General features: G+C 33.3%; 6 protein-coding genes across 6 annotated transcripts; 2 read left to right on the top strand and 4 right to left on the bottom strand.

The window, feature by feature from the left end:
* Window positions 1-58: 58 nt before the first annotated feature.
* On the top strand, window positions 59-2,673 carry NAEGRDRAFT_77714 (ribosome biogenesis protein bop1; the record flags this gene model as incomplete). Its single annotated transcript, XM_002683388.1, has 1 exon — window positions 59-2,673. The coding sequence occupies one exon, from the start codon at window positions 59-61 to the stop codon at window positions 2,642-2,644; it is 2,586 nt and encodes an 861-aa protein (XP_002683434.1). The 3' UTR covers window positions 2,645-2,673.
* Window positions 2,674-2,802: 129 nt separating this feature from the next.
* On the bottom strand, window positions 2,803-3,592 carry NAEGRDRAFT_61245 (uncharacterized protein; the record flags this gene model as incomplete). Its single annotated transcript, XM_002683048.1, has 2 exons — window positions 2,803-3,219; window positions 3,266-3,592. 2 exons carry the CDS (start codon window positions 3,590-3,592, stop codon window positions 2,803-2,805), a joined length of 744 nt encoding a protein of 247 aa, XP_002683094.1.
* A 1,045-nt stretch (window positions 3,593-4,637) lies between these two features.
* Window positions 4,638-8,126, bottom strand: NAEGRDRAFT_61244 (uncharacterized protein; the record flags this gene model as incomplete). The annotated part of the gene is made up of 4 exons (XM_002683047.1): window positions 4,638-7,291; window positions 7,332-7,700; window positions 7,752-7,794; window positions 7,974-8,126. 4 exons carry the CDS (start codon window positions 8,124-8,126, stop codon window positions 4,638-4,640), a joined length of 3,219 nt encoding a protein of 1,072 aa, XP_002683093.1.
* Window positions 8,127-8,725: 599 nt separating this feature from the next.
* On the bottom strand, window positions 8,726-11,093 carry NAEGRDRAFT_61243 (uncharacterized protein; the record flags this gene model as incomplete). The annotated part of the gene is made up of 4 exons (XM_002683046.1): window positions 8,726-9,506; window positions 9,546-9,957; window positions 9,999-10,760; window positions 10,805-11,093. The coding sequence occupies 4 exons, from the start codon at window positions 11,091-11,093 to the stop codon at window positions 8,726-8,728; spliced, it is 2,244 nt and encodes a 747-aa protein (XP_002683092.1).
* A 102-nt stretch (window positions 11,094-11,195) lies between these two features.
* Window positions 11,196-12,951, top strand: NAEGRDRAFT_56451 (uncharacterized protein; the record flags this gene model as incomplete). Its single annotated transcript, XM_002683387.1, has 1 exon — window positions 11,196-12,951. One exon carries the CDS (start codon window positions 11,196-11,198, stop codon window positions 12,927-12,929), a length of 1,734 nt encoding a protein of 577 aa, XP_002683433.1. The 3' UTR covers window positions 12,930-12,951.
* On the bottom strand, window positions 12,943-18,144 carry NAEGRDRAFT_61241 (uncharacterized protein; the record flags this gene model as incomplete). The annotated part of the gene is made up of 1 exon (XM_002683045.1): window positions 12,943-18,144. The coding sequence occupies one exon, from the start codon at window positions 18,142-18,144 to the stop codon at window positions 12,943-12,945; it is 5,202 nt and encodes a 1,733-aa protein (XP_002683091.1).
* Between the last annotated feature and the right edge of the window lie 413 nt (window positions 18,145-18,557).

Below are 18,557 nucleotides of genomic sequence, written 5' to 3'. Positions count from 1 at the left end.
TGCTTCAATAAATTGTTGAAGTCGTTTTAAAATTAAATTTTTTATGATTCCGAAAAAAATGAAAAAGAGACAATTGGTGTCTAAAAATTCTTCAACAAATGATGAAGAGAACGAAAAAAAGAACAAGGCAGAAGAAAATCCAGAAAGATACGGATTCACTAAAACAGCTTCTTCTGTCAAGGAATTGCCTAAAATAACAATGAAGGAAGATGATTCTTCTGATGAAGAAGATTCCAGCAATCCAAATACAGCAACCACACTCAGTGCTGATGACGATGATGATGTATATATTAGTGATGAAGAAATAGAAATTGATCAAGAAGAAGAAGAAGACATTGAAAGAGAGGAAGAGTCTTCCGACGAAGAAGACGTTAAAGTTTTTGAAAGCTTTACAAACTTGACCTCCATTAATGATGAACTTGAGGATTCTTGGTACGAGAAGTCATTGCAAAAAAAGTCTAAAAATCAAACAAGAGAAACCAAAGAAAAATCATTATTTGCTGATGTTCATGACAGTGATGATAGTAGTGAAGATGAAGGAATGATAAATACTATTGGTAATGTTCCATTAGAATGGTACGAAGAGTATGACCATATTGGATACGACCGTAGTGGAAACAAAATATTAAAAAAGAAACAAAAGGATGCTTTGGATAATTTAATTGCTAAACATGATGATCCTAATTATTTACGTACAGTCTACGATGAATACAATGATAAGGAACATGTTCTTTCCAATGAAGATTTAGAAACTATTATCAATATTGGAGTGAAAGGACAATTCCCACCAGGATACAATCCATACAAGGATTATGAGGAATATGTCAAGATTGATTCTCGTTTCCCTATGTATGGTAACCCAGTAGCTAAGTCAAAGTTTTTGCCAAACAAATCTGAAATGAAAATGATTTCAAAGATTGCTTTGAGATATAAGAGAAATCCAGCATTAATGAACCAAGAAACAGTGAAACCAAAGAAGGATAAGGTATATTTAATGTGGGGAGAAGATGGACAAATTCTAGGAGAGAAGATTTCACGTATTGGTATTTTACCACCACCAAAGGAGAAATTACCTGGTCACAATTTGAGTTATAACCCACCACCAGAATATATTCCTGAAAAAGCTAAAGAGGGAAAGGAATTCAAATACAAGATTTATGATTCTTTGAGAAGCGTACCAGTTTATGACAAATTCATTCAAGAACGTTTTGAAAGATGTATGGATTTATATCTTGCACCTCGTGTACAACCAATGAAAAAGAAGAACTTTGTTGAAGATCCTGATACATTACTACCACAACTACCAAAGCCAGAAGAGTTGAGACCTTATCCTGAAATTCAATCTCTAATTTATGAAGGTCACGAAGGAATGGTAAGATCAATCAGCGTTGATCCGTCCGGAAAATGGTTAGTTTCATGTTCTGATGAAGATGGTACTGTCAGATTGTGGGAGGTTGATACTGGACGTTGCAGAAGAGTTTGGAACTTTTTACATTACAATTTGGGCATAACAACCGATAGCAAGTCCAACAATGAGGAAGAAAATGATAAGAAGCCTCAACGTGTAGGTATTGATGGCAATATTGAAAACGTACCAAAATGGGTTGAGTGGAACCCAAATGCCAAACTCAATTTATTTGCTGTGGCTGTTGGTAGCTCAGTATTTTTAATCAAGCCAGAAGAGTCAGGTAATGAAATTACAAATGAACTTACTGAAGAGCTTTTCCCTGATAGAGGTTTCCAAAATGAAAATGGTGACGAGTATGACATTTCAGACGATGAGGAAGAACAAGGAGAAGAAGATCAAACTGAGAAAGATGAAGAAGAGAAGGACGAAGAAGACAAACGTGATATCGAAGGAAAATCAAGAAAAGGAAGAAGAGTCAAATTAGTAACTTGGAAATTCTATCGTGGCAATAATCAAGATATGGAAACAGTGAAAAGAAGAGATGGTATAATGTGTCAAATTATTCACAAATCTCGTGTTACACAAGTTACTTGGCATCAAAAGGGTGACTATTTTTCTTCTTTAGCTCCAAATTCTTACTCTCAAGGTGTTCTTGTTCATCAATTGTCTCACCGTTCCACACAAAAGGTTTTCAAGGAGAATGTTAAAGTTAGGAATGCATCCCAAAAGTTCATCAAGGTTCAATTCCACCCAAAGAAACCACATTTTTACGTTGTTTCCACATCTATGGTGAGAATTTATAATTTACAAACACAAAGACTTTCAAAGAAGTTGAAGGGACAAAAGTGTAATTATGTTTCATCCATTGCTATCCATCCTTCAGGAGAACATGTATTGATTGGTGGTTTTGATGAAAGAATGGAATGGTTTGACTTGGCTATCTCATCTCACCCTTACAAGACAATGAGATTCCACACTCGAGCTATTAGAAATGTAGACTTCCACAAAAGATATCCATTATTTGCTACTTGCTCGGATGATACCACAGCAAATGTTTTCCATGGACAAGTCTATACAGACGATTGGACAAAAGAAACTCAAATTGTTCCAGTTAAAATTTTGAGAGGACACAAGAAGAGATCGCATTTGGGTGTTTTGGATTGTAAGTTCCACCCAATTCAACCTTGGCTGTTCACGGCTGGGTCAGATAAAACAATCAGATTATGGACAAGTTAAATAAATTATAACAAGTTTACTAAGTGTCAGATTGAATTATTTGTTTGTAGAATTAATCTTGCATACAATACTTATTTTTCAATATCAGGTAAATGATCAACTTACTTTTTCAACATTCTTCTCAATTTTATCGAAAATATTTTGATAGTTAGTCACAGTTAGGCAAGCTGAAAATTTGCATTATTGGTTGGCTGTACAAGTTTGTATTCACTATTGTGGAAGGTACTAGTAGTTAAAAATCCATCTGTGGTAAGAATTGAAATATCGTGAAAGTTTCTTGTTGAAATAATTCTTTTTGAATATTCATTAAACATTTCCAAGAATGGATTATGAATATTTTGAGTTTCTTTCACATATTGATCATTAATGAGAGAGGAGAAGAGTAACCTTTTAAATCTCTCGACTGAAACTAATTCAGGTTTTTTGACTCGATAAACTATGGTATTGAAAAAGTTAGCGGCAATCCTATAATCGAATGTTCTCATATCCTTGCATTGGATCCATTTAGATACTTTGGGTACTGATATTGTTTCCTTAACAGTTTCTGTGCTGGTTTTAATTCCCAAATTTCCTAACTTTTGTAAATAATGTTAATGTTATTCACTACCTCATACAACTAACCTTATTATACCCAATAACCTCAAATAATCCATAATCATGAGTATTCGTCGATATAGAAGCCAAATGATATCTCCCAGCACTTGGATTAAAACTTTTAAATGATAATAAACTCGATTTTACCATTTTTGAGAGTCCTTGCTCTACATAATAAACCTCACCAGACCTCGTCCGTATAAAGAATGAGTAGGAGGTTGCAAAAATATTTACAATTAAATTACTTGGATTACTGAAATAGTCAACATTCAACCCCATATCTGTAAATGTTGTACCTCCTTCATTAATATACAAATATCCTGAATGAGTTAATGCTAAAATGTAGCTGTCCATTGTAATAATATCCTTAATGTTTAAATATTCCTCTTGTTTTAAATTTCTAAAATACACAGGTGTAAATCCAAAGAGTTTGTCAGTCATATCGCGATTAGTTATTTGTTTGTACTCTTGGTTTGTCAGTCATTGTGATAGTTATTGTACTCACCATTATCTCCAGTTGCAAAAACCCTTCCGTCCGTAGTTTGGATAACAGAATAATCATATGAACATTTAACTTTGATAATATTCGAAGAGATATTGTCTTCCATCATTGATAAAAGACTCTCATTTTCTTCTGTTCTTTTCCTCTTCCTTGAATTAAGTGGATCCTCAGAATGAAATGGTGAATAAGGAAATGATTTCATTGTTATTTTGAGAGGAATTACAATTCTTTCGAGTGGTTTAGGTTGTGCACATTGCCCAAACTCATTGGATCCACATACATATAATTCATGATTGGACATGAAAAATAGACAATGTCTTGCTCCACATGATATCTCTGATACAAAAATGCCATCTCTTTTCAATAGTTCAAAAAAGTGTATCCATCTAAAATTAGGCACTTGGGCACAAATAATTGTAAAGGTTGACCTATCAAATAGGGAATGAACTTCTTCATCTCCACAACAACAATAAACACGTGAGTATGCTACAGGAAAACATTTGTCACAAAATTGTCTAAATGACTTATTAACCTACAGGACAAATATAATGTAAACGTTAAACCAATGCAAACTTGAATAATTTCTTCTTCACTACCGGACTTCATTAATTTGCTAACGTCAATCGGAATGTAATCAAAATATGATTTTGTTTGGTCTGAAAATTGTTCAAGTTCCTGCATTTGTGATGGAAATAGGGCAAGTTGTGAATGTTTGTTAGAACCACAAACAATCACATTGTCAAAATGAGTGAGAGGAATGATCATTCAAGAGTCCAATTTTTTTTAAAACTAAAGACGCACATTATGAAATCCCTTACAGGACACAGACATGCTTGCCAAAGGTAATAACAGCGTCATGTTGCTTTTTGGAATACAGTAGTGAAGTTTTCGTTTTTATTAAAAACTATTTTCATTGCTCAGTTTTTGAATGACATGTCTCAAAGAAATAACCCATTCATCTCTATCTTCTTTGGATGGTGCTGACATAAAGTAGGTTCTTCCTGGAATTTCTACTCTGAAAACATATTTTCTCTTATTACTCGATTTTTCAGGAGCAATATCAGTGAGAGCTGTTCTCAAATCAATTGAACCAAGAGCTTTGGAATCCTTACTATCCGTTTGATATATTAGATTATGACCTTCAATCTTAAAGAATCTCTTTTTGAAAATATTGATTTTCGGACCTTTCTTAAAGAGATATCCTGATTTGTCTATTTTGGGGTTCACATTTTCCGACATGGTCGTTTCGTTTGCTTGGTGTGGATCATATGTATTGGATGCGAATTGTTTTCCGTACTCTTCTTCATCTGCATCATCATGAATATCTTCTGTTGGGGAGGAGATCTCTTGTTTTGGTTTTTCTGTTTGAATGTTTACTCGAAGTGCCTGCATTGCATTCTTATTAATTAGAACAGATTGTCTCTTGGATTGAATCTCTTTTTGTCTAAGGTCTTTCTGGGAATTGTCATCCAGTTTTTTAGGAGCTGTTGTTGGGAGACTTTGTGAGGAAGATTCACTAGTTGGAGTCATAGGACTGCGTGATGATGGGGAGATTGTTTGAGATCTGGATGATATTTTCATACCTGGTCCACCGATTTTTTTTAGTTCACGCTCCAAATATTCAATTCTCTCTCTAGCTTGAGCTAACTCATTTCTCAAAATCAAATTATTACTTTCTTGAACTTGTTGTACTTGATGCATAACCATTACACTCTTTTTTCTGTTAACATTTTCCTTTTTGATAACTTGTTCCAAGCTTTGTTTTTCCTTTTCAATTTTTTTCAATTCAGACTTGATCTTTTGGTCAGTTTCTCTCCAGCTATTGATTTCTTTTTGTAATTGATCAATTTCTTCTTTTAAGGATGATTCTTTTGCCGTCATTTTTTGTTTGAGCTCTTCAATCTCATTTTCCAAATCAGAGATTTTTTGTCGTGTCGCCTTTTCACCTTCTTGCCATTTCATTCTTGCAATTTCAGTTTCTGTTGCTTTCTTACGAGCTGTAGTAAGTTTGTTGGTAAGATCTGTAACCTTTTCTTTCAACTTTTGAACATTGAGTTTTTCTTGTGGAGATATTGGTTCCAAATCTTCATTATTTACAGTGACTGTTGTATCGTTAAGTGGAGTTGGTAACACTGTTGATGATTGATTTACTAACTGCTGATATTCTTGAATTTTTTGTTCAATAAGTTTCATGTTAATTTCTACTGATTTCTCACGAGATTTTAAATTTTCTCTCTTTGACAGGTTCAACTGTTCTAATAACAGTTTGTTCTTTGATTTTAGCTTTTCAATTAATTGGTGGGATGGGTCATCAGCTTCAAGTGCTTTCTTTTCAGCATCTACAAGTTCTTCTTCCAGATAAATGTTCTTCTTTTCAAGTTCAACAATTTTGATTGAGAGTTCGTTATATGCATTTTTCAATTCTTCATGTTGGCTTTTTATGAGCAATACTACTTCCTTTTCTAGTTCTTCTCCTTTGTTTTTTAGAGGAGTCGGGATACTTCCATGATTAGTGTTGGAAGATTGTTTAAATTCTTGTAACTCTTTTTTAAGTTGAGTAATCTGAATAGTCATTTGCTCCTCTGATGACCTATAATTTGCTAGTGTTTTTTCTTGTTCGTGAGCCTTTTCATTTAGTTCATCCCTAATAGATTCTTCATGAATCAATTTCTCTTTCAACTGTTGAATGTCATTTTGAGATGCTTTGACTTGCTCTTCGTAGCGGTCTCTTTCTTTTTGAAGTTGTTCTGTGAGTGCAAAGCTTTCTTTCAATTGTTTTGCAAGCTCTTTAGTGGCACTATCTTTTAAAGAGGCTTCTTTTTCAAACTTACTAGCTTTTTCTTCTTCACGTTCAAGTTGATCCTTAAGCGAATTGAATTGTGTGCGTAGGAGTAATATATCCTCTTCAATGTTAATTTTTTCCTTCAAAATTTGCATATATTCCTCAGATTTCGTTACATCAGTGATTGATTGAGTTGGTTTCGGTGGAATGTCAAGGATTGTTGGAATTTCTTTTTTTTCATTTGTGGTAGGCAGGGAAGTAGGGTTGCCAATTGGTTTGGCTAGTTCTTCCTGTTGTACAGCCTCTACCTTGGCATTAGCTTGCACAGAAGCTACTGGATGCGGAGTAGGGATTGATTTTTCTTCTTCTTGTGGAGTTTCAACAATAGGATCTTGTACATAATTTACCATGACATCACTAGAGAGTTCACAAATCTTGGATGCCAGTTGTAAATATGGAATGGTTTGGTCTTCTACTACCGATATCATTGGAGATAAAGTCACAAAGGAAAATGTGGCTGTATTCACAAAAACTCTAGAAAATACAAGGCATTTTAGAGTTGTACTGAAATAGTCATAATCCTCAACTTCCGTGTAGAGAGATTCTGCTACCTCTTGAAAAACTTTACATCCAGTCTTTCTGGTATTCCTATATTGATCACTGGAGCGTTCAGAATCCAAATCAATAATGCACAATCTTCCTTCCTTTGTCAAGTTAGTTGAAGTGTCATGTTGTACAAATTTAATTTCAAAGAATGCTGTGCTAAATTCTATACAAATATATAATATAATGAAGTTTTAAATACTTACTTTTAGATCTTTTCATTAGTGCACCAGAAATATTTTCAAACAATTCACTATCACTTGTAACAAAAACCTCCTGAAGTCCAACAATTTCCACAGCATTAGTTTCCTCCTCAACGAGTACGTCTAATTTTGGAGGTGTCGAGGTATTAGCTAATAAATCATTCATTAAGGCGTCATTGCCATTTTCCAATCCACAAATTTCGAATGCATTAAGAGAAACTGAGAATTCTATATTTTCTGGGCTTTGATTCATAATAAAATCAAAAACAGCTCTTATAAAACGAGGAGCAATACCATCAAATTTTTGATTTTCCAGTTCAGTTGCCCAATTAGCTGATTTTGCTACGTTACCAAAAAGGGTATATGTTTTACCTGTTTCGTATGTGTATTAGAAAGTTAAGTTTTAAAATGAATGATACGTACCGGATTGGTGGGCCCCAAGTGCAAATAATGTACAGTTATGGCCCTTTAATATATGTTTCATAATATCATCTCCACAACTATTATATACATCTTCTTGTGTATTGGTTGTTTTCAACACTTTGTCAAAAGTAAATTCAACATTCGACGAAACACCATGTTTTATCAAAATATTTTTTCCATTCTTTCGGATTTTTAAACAACACTCAAACAATCTCAACCTACCTTATGAAATGCAGCACAACATTTTGGCTTATCGTCTCCTGAACTCTCTACTTCACTTTTGAGAAATGGTCTAAACCTTGGAAAGGATTTCATAGGGCTTTCCTCCTTCGTTTGTTCTGACAGAGCCTGCACGTTCAAGGTTTGGGAAGACATTTTTTTTGAAGAAAATCTTTGATGGGACAGTTGACGGTGGGTTATGAAATGATGATTATGATGATTTGGGAACTTTACTTAAATACCGCATTATTATTATTTACAATAACATTTTCATTCGACAATATCAAACTTTGATACAAGCTCCTGTACCAGTGTAGAGTTTTTTGATATTTGAATAAGATGTTGTTTTTTGATTTCTTTTTCTTTTTCTCTAATTTCCAGTTGTTCCAATGCATCTTCTTTTGGTGGAAGAAGAAAACTATACAAATTATTTGCGTCGGTAACATTAGAAACTTGGTTAATTAATTTTTGTATTGCTGCTAAATCGTTTATTGCTTCCTCCTTGCTCAAAGGATCATCCAGAGATTTTTCTCTTTTAAGTTTGTGGGCATAAATACAAATTCAATGTAATTAACTACCTACACTTTGTCGAAGTATTTTCCGAAAGCATCATCAATTGTATTCAAATATCGTATAAAACCATGTCCAAAAGTTTTAATTTTTTCCGCATAGATTTTCTCATCAACAGACATTTCTTTTTTTAATTATAATTTAAATTAAAATTCCAAACATTAAACAATTAATTTTATTGCCAGCTACTCAAAACCAAAACTAATATCTGTAATCTTCCCTTCCATGTGTTTTGCGAGCATATCTCTTTCTCTTTTCATTCTCTCCAGATATATTGTTAACTTGTCAGCTCTGATATGAAGGTCTTTCTTTTGATTAAGAAGTTCTTCTTCTTTCTTTAAAAGGAGTTTGATTTTACCCTCCATTTCTTGGTTTCTTCTTGTTAATTGCTCAACAATTGATGTCAAATCGTGTACTTCCTTATCCTTTTTTTCCTTAAACTTACTAAACTCTTCTCTCCACTGCAATTGTTCTTTTTGATGTCTCATATTGAGTTGGTGTAATGAGTTTTCTGCTCTGTTATATTCCTCTAAAGTTAGAGCAAGCTTTTTCCTTAGATCTCTTGTATCATGAGATGAAAGTTCTTGTTGGGTTCGTATCGAGTCTTTCAATGATCTTTCAACCTCTTCTTTTTCAAACTTAACATTTTGGCATTGTTGCTCAAGTCTATTGATTTGTTCGTTTAATCTTATGTTGTTTTGTCTTTGTTCCTCGGATTCTGATTCAATTGATGAAACTCTTTTTTGTAACTCAAGATATCTTGCATTCAATTGTTCTCGCTCCTGCTCCCATTGTTGTTGAGCTCTTCTATGAGAGTTTCTTAATCTTTCGTACATCCTCTCTGATTCATCTCTCTCATTAGTTAAATGGTTAATCTGTTGGTTTAAATCATTAACAACAAATGGTGAATTTAATTGCTCAGTCTCGGCAGCCTTAATTACCTTGGTCAACTCATTCTCAGTTGTTCTAATATTGTGTTTGAATAATATTTAAAATAATACTAACTTTTTCTCTCTTTTTAACCTGTCTACATCTGATTTTAAATGGCCATTCTCTATTTGTAATATTTTTAGTTGATCTTCCAAAGCTTGGAGTGATTCCTTGTGTTTTTCTTGAAAATGTGAAGACAATTTTTTAAACCTTTCAGAATAGTCATTAGAAAGCTTCTTATTCTTTTCTTCTAACCTTTCAATTTCCTGTTCTTTGTTCTTTATAGCTGTTCTAGCAGTATCTCTTTCTAGTTTTGTTGTTTCAAGTAACTCCATAGTTTCCTTCACTTTTTGTAAAGCTTCAAATTCACTCTGTTGGTAAGCAACTATTCTCTGCTCCATTTGGCTTATTTCATGTAAAATCTTATTTTTTTCTTCCCTTATTTCATCTCCTTCCCTGAGTGCTATTGTCAACTTGTCACGAAGTTCTTTCAAATTGTAACTAATATTAAGAAAGTAAATAACAAACCTGTCATCTCTATATCCTTGTAATTGATGGTTTTTTCTGTTTGGAAAAATCGCTTTCTTTCATGATTCAAGTCGTCTATCAAGCATTTATGTTTTTCTAATTCTTCATCCAACAATTTACATCTCTGATTACTGGAACTTAGTGCTCTTTCTAAATCACCAACAACAGATTCCAAATGCCTAGCCCTTTTAATCTCTCTTTGGTAATCTTCTTTTTCTCTTTGCAAGGATGAAATTTTTTTTTTTGCACTTTCCAGCATTAAACGAGTTCTATCAGAATCTGTCGAAGATAATGATGACTCAACATATGGTCTTCTATTTTCGTTTCTCAATCGATCAATTTCATTTTGAAGCTCTCTTTGCTCCTCCAATAACAACTTGTTTTCTCTGTCTAATAGTTCAACTCTCTGTTGAAGTTCGTCCCATTCTTCAGTAGGAATGTTGAAAGGAATCGAAGACCCTGGCTCATTGGGTTTTGACAGATGTTTTTCAATCATATTTTTCAAACTATGTTGAAGATCTTCATTTTCTGATGACACTGCTTTTACTTCAATTGTCATTGTTTCAATTTTTTCCTTATAGAGTTTAATTTCGTTTGTTAATTCCATGATTCTGTGATCGTATGATACAAGAAGAGGGTTCATGTGTTGGGAGTTGTAAAACCATGGAGCAATTAACGTAGAACAAGCTCCTTCGGAATCACTTGAAACAATTGGCGGATATTTTACCTGATACCTAGCCATTTCGTCACTCAACCTTTGAACTATTTAATTTTGATTAACAGTTTTAATACTAAATAAAACATACCTATGTCTTTAAGATATTCTATTTGTACTTCTAATTCATTCACTTTGGTTTTGCATGATAATACATCGGTAGTTGCAGGAAAATCCTTGAAAGGGTCATCTGTTCGGTTTGAGGGTACAACTAAATCCTTATTATTTCGTTCCACTTCTTTTAAATCCATGGTACTCCTTGAAAATGGGAAGTGTTTTTGATCTCTTTCCAGTTGTGGACCACCAATATTGATAGGGGAAGATAGAGTGAGAGGACTAACAAGATTTATAGACGATCGTGCCACACCAATGTTGCTCATGTTGTTTTTTTTAAAAATTATTAATTGTAGAATTTGGCGGGAACAATGGTTATTTAAAGAATTTCAAAAATAAAAAAATACTTCAAAAGACATCTTGTGAAAATGTCTCAACCTTGGCACAGTGAAGTACGCCCCGAAGAGCAAGAAAAATTTGTTACCTACACCACTTCCCTTGTCTCCAATCACGAATTCTTCAAGAATAATCCTAAATTTCCCAAGGAGACTGTGGACCAGATTGCTCTTTATTTTGTTACTCAAGCTTGGAACACATCACCAACAAAACAAGTATTTATCCAAGAGTTACAAAATATTCCATATCATGCAGAGCAGCACTATCGTCCACAGCAACCTCCACAACAAGAAACAACTGTTCAACAAAATCAGCACACTATACAACAGCAACAATCAAATCAGACTCCGAAGAATAATACACAACAATCAAATAGCCAACAATCTACACAAACACCACAACAACCAGTTAATGAATCACAAATATTTTGGGACACATTTATTGGAATAATTAAAAACAAACATGAATGTGATAGATTAAGACATGACTACGGGACAGCTAAACAATTATTGGAAAAATTCAAAGAAAAGAGAGACAAGTTTATCACTGTTTTAGGATACAATGATGCGGATAAAAAAGTACAACAATTAGAAATCATTACAAAGAACTTGAAACAATATTTTTTTGATCATCAAAATAATTATAACGCATTTCTTGAAAAGAATAAGGACGAAACTGCAGCAATGAGTAATTTAGTTAAAACTTCTCCTATTAGGAGATTTAAAGAAGAGATTGAAGTTTTAAAACAACTAAGTACGATTGTACAGAATCTTGCACACATATATGAAAAGTTGTCTGTAACTTTGAAAACAAAGCAATTAGAACATATTAAAATCCTAGATGATCTCGAAAAAACCTATCTCTCAGGAAAATCTCAAAATGAGAACGTTCTGAAACAATTCTGTGAAACTGTACATACCGAAGTTGGGTTTCCTTCTTTTGATGATTTTATTTCCGTAACAAATCAAACAAATAAGAGGAAAATTACCGATATTTATCAGTCATTGGAACCAAACAAATCAAGAAAATATGAGGAGGATCTATTTCCAATGAAAAATTTTATGAAACAAGTTCTTTTGGCATCAACATTTAATTCCTCTCAGACTTTTTATGATGCATTACAAGAACATCTTACAACAAAACTCAAATCCAAGTTTTTGATTGCTTTTAAAAATGCCAAGTCAAAGTTTGAAATAGATGTTAGACATTTTCCACGAGGTACCAATGCTAAGCAAGATGATGAAATAGATGAAGATGGCTCTTGCATTCCATCCAAGCTCACATCACCTGTGTCAGTGAGCTCTGTATCTGAACTGTCGTGTGCCACAAACTTGACCGATCTCCAAAATGTAAATACATTCCAAGAAAATGAAAATTCCAAGCAGTTTGTTATTGAAGTTTCACTTTATTCCAAACTGCAAGATGACACAAAAAATGGGTTCCTAAAGCTGTACTTATGTCCTCCAATGCGTATTCATGTAAACTTTTCTCCAACATCCATAGACTTAATTGACCCAATTATTGATTTTAGCACTGAAGGAATGGAAAACTCAAATGCAAAACAATACACTACCATCAATACATCCATCAATGCTGCAAGTGCTCGTCTATTGCTATTAGATCCATTCCAAATTCCTTTTATCAAGGAAAATGTTCTGCTCCAGCTCAATCAGGATGACCCAATACCTGTTAAAGTACAATGCCTGCTTTCCTCCTATGTTAATTCTGCTCTCTTTTGTATTGATTCAATAGTCATTAGTGAATAAACATTATTAACCTTTATTGTGTAGAGAAGAAAATATATTTTGGGGTAACAAAAAGAGATCTATGAAATTCTGTAGGGTAACAATCACTGTTTTCCAAGTCATCCATCTCATCTTGATGCATGAATAATATATTTTTACACTTCAATTTCTCGTTAGATGTTGCTCTATGATAGCTAGATTGAATGATTTGGTCATCCTCCAAAAATCCTAATACTTTTCTTATATCCTGGGCAGAAATAACACCAATACTATTGATAAGCTTTTTTTCCAAAATACCAGGATATCTCATAATTCTGGAGATGATACATTTTTTAAAGTTTTGTAAAAGGTTATCATTTAACTCTCCTGATAATTGTCTGAAGACTGAAATTGGTCTATATTGTGTTGCACCATTTTCTGAGTATGGTATTGTGTGCAATTTGGCTTCTTCAAATCTCAAAAATCTTGTTTCATTTTCAGAATTTACCTCCACAATACAATTAAAGTTAACTAATTGTTGTAATATTTCTTTGATCGAAAGATCATAATCAGTAGAAAAATCTGAAAATTTTTGAGAAATAGTGTCAAAGTTTGCCCCTTCAAACTTGGTATTACCAATAAATGAATACACCAAAATTATCCTTTCTATCCAAAATGAATATTCTTCAACTCCAGATTCTATAATATATTGTGCAAGAGGTTTAATCTCTGGATATGTAATATTTTCAACAAAATCTATTTGATCATTGGTGAATGTTGTTATAGAACTACTTTCTGCAGCATACATTTCGAAATATGCCTCAATTTCAGAGTTAGTAATGTGGTGTTGTTTCTTTTTCTTTTGAGGTGGGTCATAGGTGTTATCTTGGTTAAATTCATCTCTTTCTCTCTTATTCTCATTCTCTTGATCTGGGAGTTCAATAGAAAATTCAATACTAGAGAGTTTGTGCCCGTACTCAGATACTATTCTGGAAATGTGGGTTTGATGTTCATTTTCAGCTCCCATCTCACTAAATAAATTTACTTCAGTGATGGATTCTATAGCTATCGTCCAATCTGGTAATTGTAGTGAGCCGTGTGAACTTTTAATGTTTGTACCTTCTGCATGAATATGATCATTCTCACCAGGTCTCACAGCTCCCACCCTTAGTAAATGATTACTGACGCCTGTTCCGTCATCCTCTTCCATATCTTGGATACTACGAGTTCTTCCTACTTGATTTTTTTCTTCTTCGGAAAGTGGTGCAACCCTTGGTATTAACCTAATTTCTTCCAACATTACCATACTCATTAAAGCTGCTACTACACCACCAGAGCTTTGAGGATTAAAGCATGCTCCATGTCTATTAAATAGTGGTTTAACCTCCATATCATCTTCTTCATCAGAGTCATCCTCCTCATTAATCATTAACGCTCTTTTTCTGAATTTTGGAGCATCTTCAAAAATTTCTGGTGGATAAAAGTTCACGGTGGTTTTTGTTGTAAAATTAATGTTGAGATGGTAACCCTTCATTCTTAGACCTCTTTTAGACTTGGATATTATTGATCTCTTTCTTAAACTGTTAAAACATTCCTCTATTTCCTTTGATTTGAATCTTTTAACAAGTTTGTTGGCTAATTTTACATCATAGTGTTCATCAGGGGTAAGTAGAATAATTTTGAAAAGGGTTTCCAAAGAACTGAGTCTCAATCTATTCTCTGTAGTGATATTGATATTTTCGTCTGCATTATCCTCTACTAGTGGTTCAAACCTTATAACTTTAAAGTATTTTACAATATTGATTAAATCTCTAGGAAGATCTACACTCATTAATTGATTATTAGAATCAGAAGGTCCGATTCTGTACTGATCTCTACAGGTTTGTACAAGCGTTCTTATTTCTATGGGAGGAATATTTGGATTGTTCTTATTTAAATCTCTGTGACCAATAGCAAGCTCAAGTGCTCTCTTACACCATGGAAGTTTTCTCAAAACATTATTCCATCTCAATTTGCACCGATTGGCTGTTATACCATCACCAATAGAATCTGCTATTTCTTGCCATTTTATAGGCTTTGTAAGGAAAGTACCAGTACTTGGATCCAATTCCCTTAACCTTGAGAGTCCCTCTAAAAGCAAAAGATCTTGCTCATTAGTCCACTTGTACCCTCTTGTTGGTATCGTTTTTTCTTTTTGTTTTTCTGTGTTTTCATTAGTATCGGTAGGTTGTTTTTTGTTGCCCTTTCTGGTAGAGCCTTTCCTTGTTTTTCTATTTCCAATCAATAACAATGAAACAGATGGCAAACGCTTTGTTTTTTTTGCTCTAACCTCTACATTCTCATCATTGCTTTCATACTCAATTTCGTCATCACCAACTATAAAATCATCGTCCTTTTTACGTTTAGTATTTGACTTGGATTGACCCTCTGGGATAGTACCAATATCTGAAATACGCTTGCTAAGAATAGAGTTTCTATATCTGTAAAAATAGAGAACAACTTGTTCCATTGGTATTCTCAATTTTTTGCAAATATTGTCGCATTCCTCAAAATTTGGTGTTTGATTCTCCTTATAAGAAGCCTCTAAAATACGAAGTTGCCTCAAAGAAAAATGTCTATACTCAGTCCAACTAGGTCTTTTTCCCAAATCTTGAATCTTTGAAAAAATTTGTGGGCTATCTTCTTGATCATCACCAATTGGCTCACATCTAATAGTCTCCATATTTACACTACACATTTCCAAATCGTCCCAATATTCTTCTACATCATTAATTGAATTAAATGTAACTTGTCTGTACTCTGTTGCAGGGAATTGTTGTGGGAAAGGAAATTCTACTGTTTTCAATAATGAAAAAACTTTTGATTTGCTCTCTTTATCACGTATAGCCTGTACAACCAATAATCCCAACTTCTCCATTATATCAATAAATGTTTCAACTCTTGAGAGAGCAACTGCTCTTCTTCCCACTACCGATGCATCAACAGCTTTTTTAATATTTTCTGGCGCATTAGAAATTGTTACTGTTTGTAAAATCTCCTTATCATCTGAACCAAGTCTGATTTCTGCAATACAACCAACAAGCTTACAAAATAGAGAAACAGACATGTTACTATAAATATCATAAAGGCAAATACGCTCAGGATTAACAGATCCCTCATTCACCTTATTCCATAGATATTGATGGAATACCCTAACTCGCAACATTTTTGCATTGATATAGCCATTAAGAAGTGAATGAAAGAGTGGCAAGTAGGAAAATCTTTTTTGAGACCTTTTAGTCTCTAAGTGATCGATACTATCAACTTTTTCTAAAATTGTTCTATCAACTTTTTCTTTTGAATTAACTTGTACTTCATGAGAGTATAAACTTGTAATAAAGTCCTGTACAGTCTTTGATTTCATATCCAAAGAACAATCAATTAAACATATGTGCATTTTTGAGGTTGTTCCAAATAAACTAGGTACAGCAATAGTCATTTTTTTAGCAAGGTTATTCGATTCCAAGTATTGAATCAATCTTGATATAGCTTTGCTTTCCACACTAACATTATTTTGTTTAAAATGTTCTCTCAACTGAAATCTGGCAATACACTTCTTTTCTTTCAAAAAGGAAAGAGCCAATTTGCATCTTTCTGAGAAATTTTTAGTTATTACCTCTTTTCTGGATCCTTCTTCTTTTCTCTTTCCTTCTGTCCTCAAATATTGGCTTGGAGTAAGGGCTGGCTTATTTTCATCACTTTCGTCATCACTTCCTGTATCACTATCATAAAGAGAATCACTAGAATCTTCCAAATTAATTGATGGCAATACAGACTGGACCTCTTGTTGTACTTGTTCTTGAGAATTATTTGTTGATTGTTTAGGTGGTTGAGATTTCTTTTTTTTCCTAGACTTGGATTTTTGAGGAGATTCCTGTTCATTGTTAGAGACTTCATTAGCTTTATCATTTTCTACTTCTTTAATGTAAGGAACGAAAAATCTATAACTTGTTGATTTAGCCTGTTTTTCTCCCTTTTCTGCTACAGAAGTTACACCAAAGTCTTTCCTCAAATCGTTGCAAAGGTTGCCACTCACTTTGGATGTCATTTCAAAATGTTGATAAATGTCCATGTGGTTTAATCCACTTTTACCACCAAACTTTTCTATATAGTCATACATTTGATAGAGTTGAGGCCTTTCCATATCAAATCCAGGATTTAGTAATCCATCTTCTATTGCATTATTTGTAGCAATAGGATTAGAGGAAGATAAATTGTTATCTTGGTTGAGAAGACGAACACAATAGGTAAGTCTGTTTTCAAAAATTGCCTTAAAATATTCAACTTTTCCACTTGCTTGTAAGATAAGTTTCAGTCTTTCCCATTTGTGTTTTTGTTGTGTGTCGTCTTTAACAAAATCCAAAAGTTTTTTTCTTACTTCATAATCTATCAATACATTTCCCTTTGCCTTTGTTAGCATTCCAACAACAGTATCGACAATATTTTCTTTCAGTTGAGAATACCTTTCAAATATCTTTTCTGCATTAACTTCATCGTCAGTTTTTTTGATAAACTCTTTTTGTTTCTTGGTATCAGTAAATCTGAATAAATGGATTAAATTTGAAGTTGTTTTAGAACGTGGATCATATGAAGACTTTTTCAAAAGTAAATTTAATCCGTATAACCGTTTTAAGTGATATAAAGTTGACCTTGAATCAATACATAAGTATTTTGTCAAATCATTTTGGAACCTTCCACTATATCTTGACCGGCCAACTTCTTCCAACATGCAATACTGTATTTCACTTATTTCAACATCGGATCTAATATCTAAACCTAAAGCAAATTTTCTATATTCGAATTGTGCAACAATACAAATATCTGATGTTGGTAGTGTACCCAATTCAGAAAGGTTATCAACCAACAACCGTTTAGAGGAGAAACGAGAATCGAAATTGTTTCTAGTCTCTGCATACTCTTGGAAACCTTCGGTTGTGTATTGATAGTCATTCTTTTGTGGGGCTTTTTTGTTTGATTTCTGCTTAGGTGGTGGAGTATTGTTGGTTGTTGAAGAGTCGCCATTGTTCGGAACTATTTTAAAGAAAGAAAGTTTACTATTTCTAAGTAAATAACTCCACAAACATATTTGCATATCTTCGTCTTCTTTTATATCATACTCGTGATATTCTTGTAAGAGTTTTACTAATTTCTCGAACGAGCAACCTCTGAATCCCTCCAATGCGATCTCCAAAGTTGAGGCCTCTAACACTTTGTCCATTTTTTAAATTTAAAATTACCTCTTTTTTTAATCAGTGGTGAATTAATAACAATTAAATTTTGATTAATAGAGAATAATACTATTATTTTACAAAATAATATTACTTCATCCTATACATCAATGATAATGTAGTTTGTTTATTAGTGATTAATGGGAGAAAGGAAATTGATGGAAGTAGTACAATGTAAATTCAGTTGATGATTTATCCAAAGAATCTACCCCAGAAGTGAAGAACAATTACAGAGAAGATAAAAACCAAGCTACCAACAAGAACGGTTGTTGGGGAACTATTAAATGATTATTAAACATTTATAGAATGTAAACCACTTACACTTTAATACCTGGAGCATCATCATCACCAAAGTAAGTCTTCAAGATCGTGCCGTGATCAGAACCTGATACAGTAAGTTTTT

The sequence above is a fragment of the Naegleria gruberi genome, assembly GCF_000004985.1.
Source record: "Naegleria gruberi genomic scaffold NAEGRscaffold_1, whole genome shotgun sequence".
Taxonomy (NCBI): Eukaryota; Heterolobosea; class Eutetramitea; order Acrasida; family Naegleriidae; genus Naegleria; species Naegleria gruberi.
The sequence above is the reverse complement of the archived record's forward strand: the minus strand, read 5'-3'. Positions and strand labels throughout refer to the sequence as shown.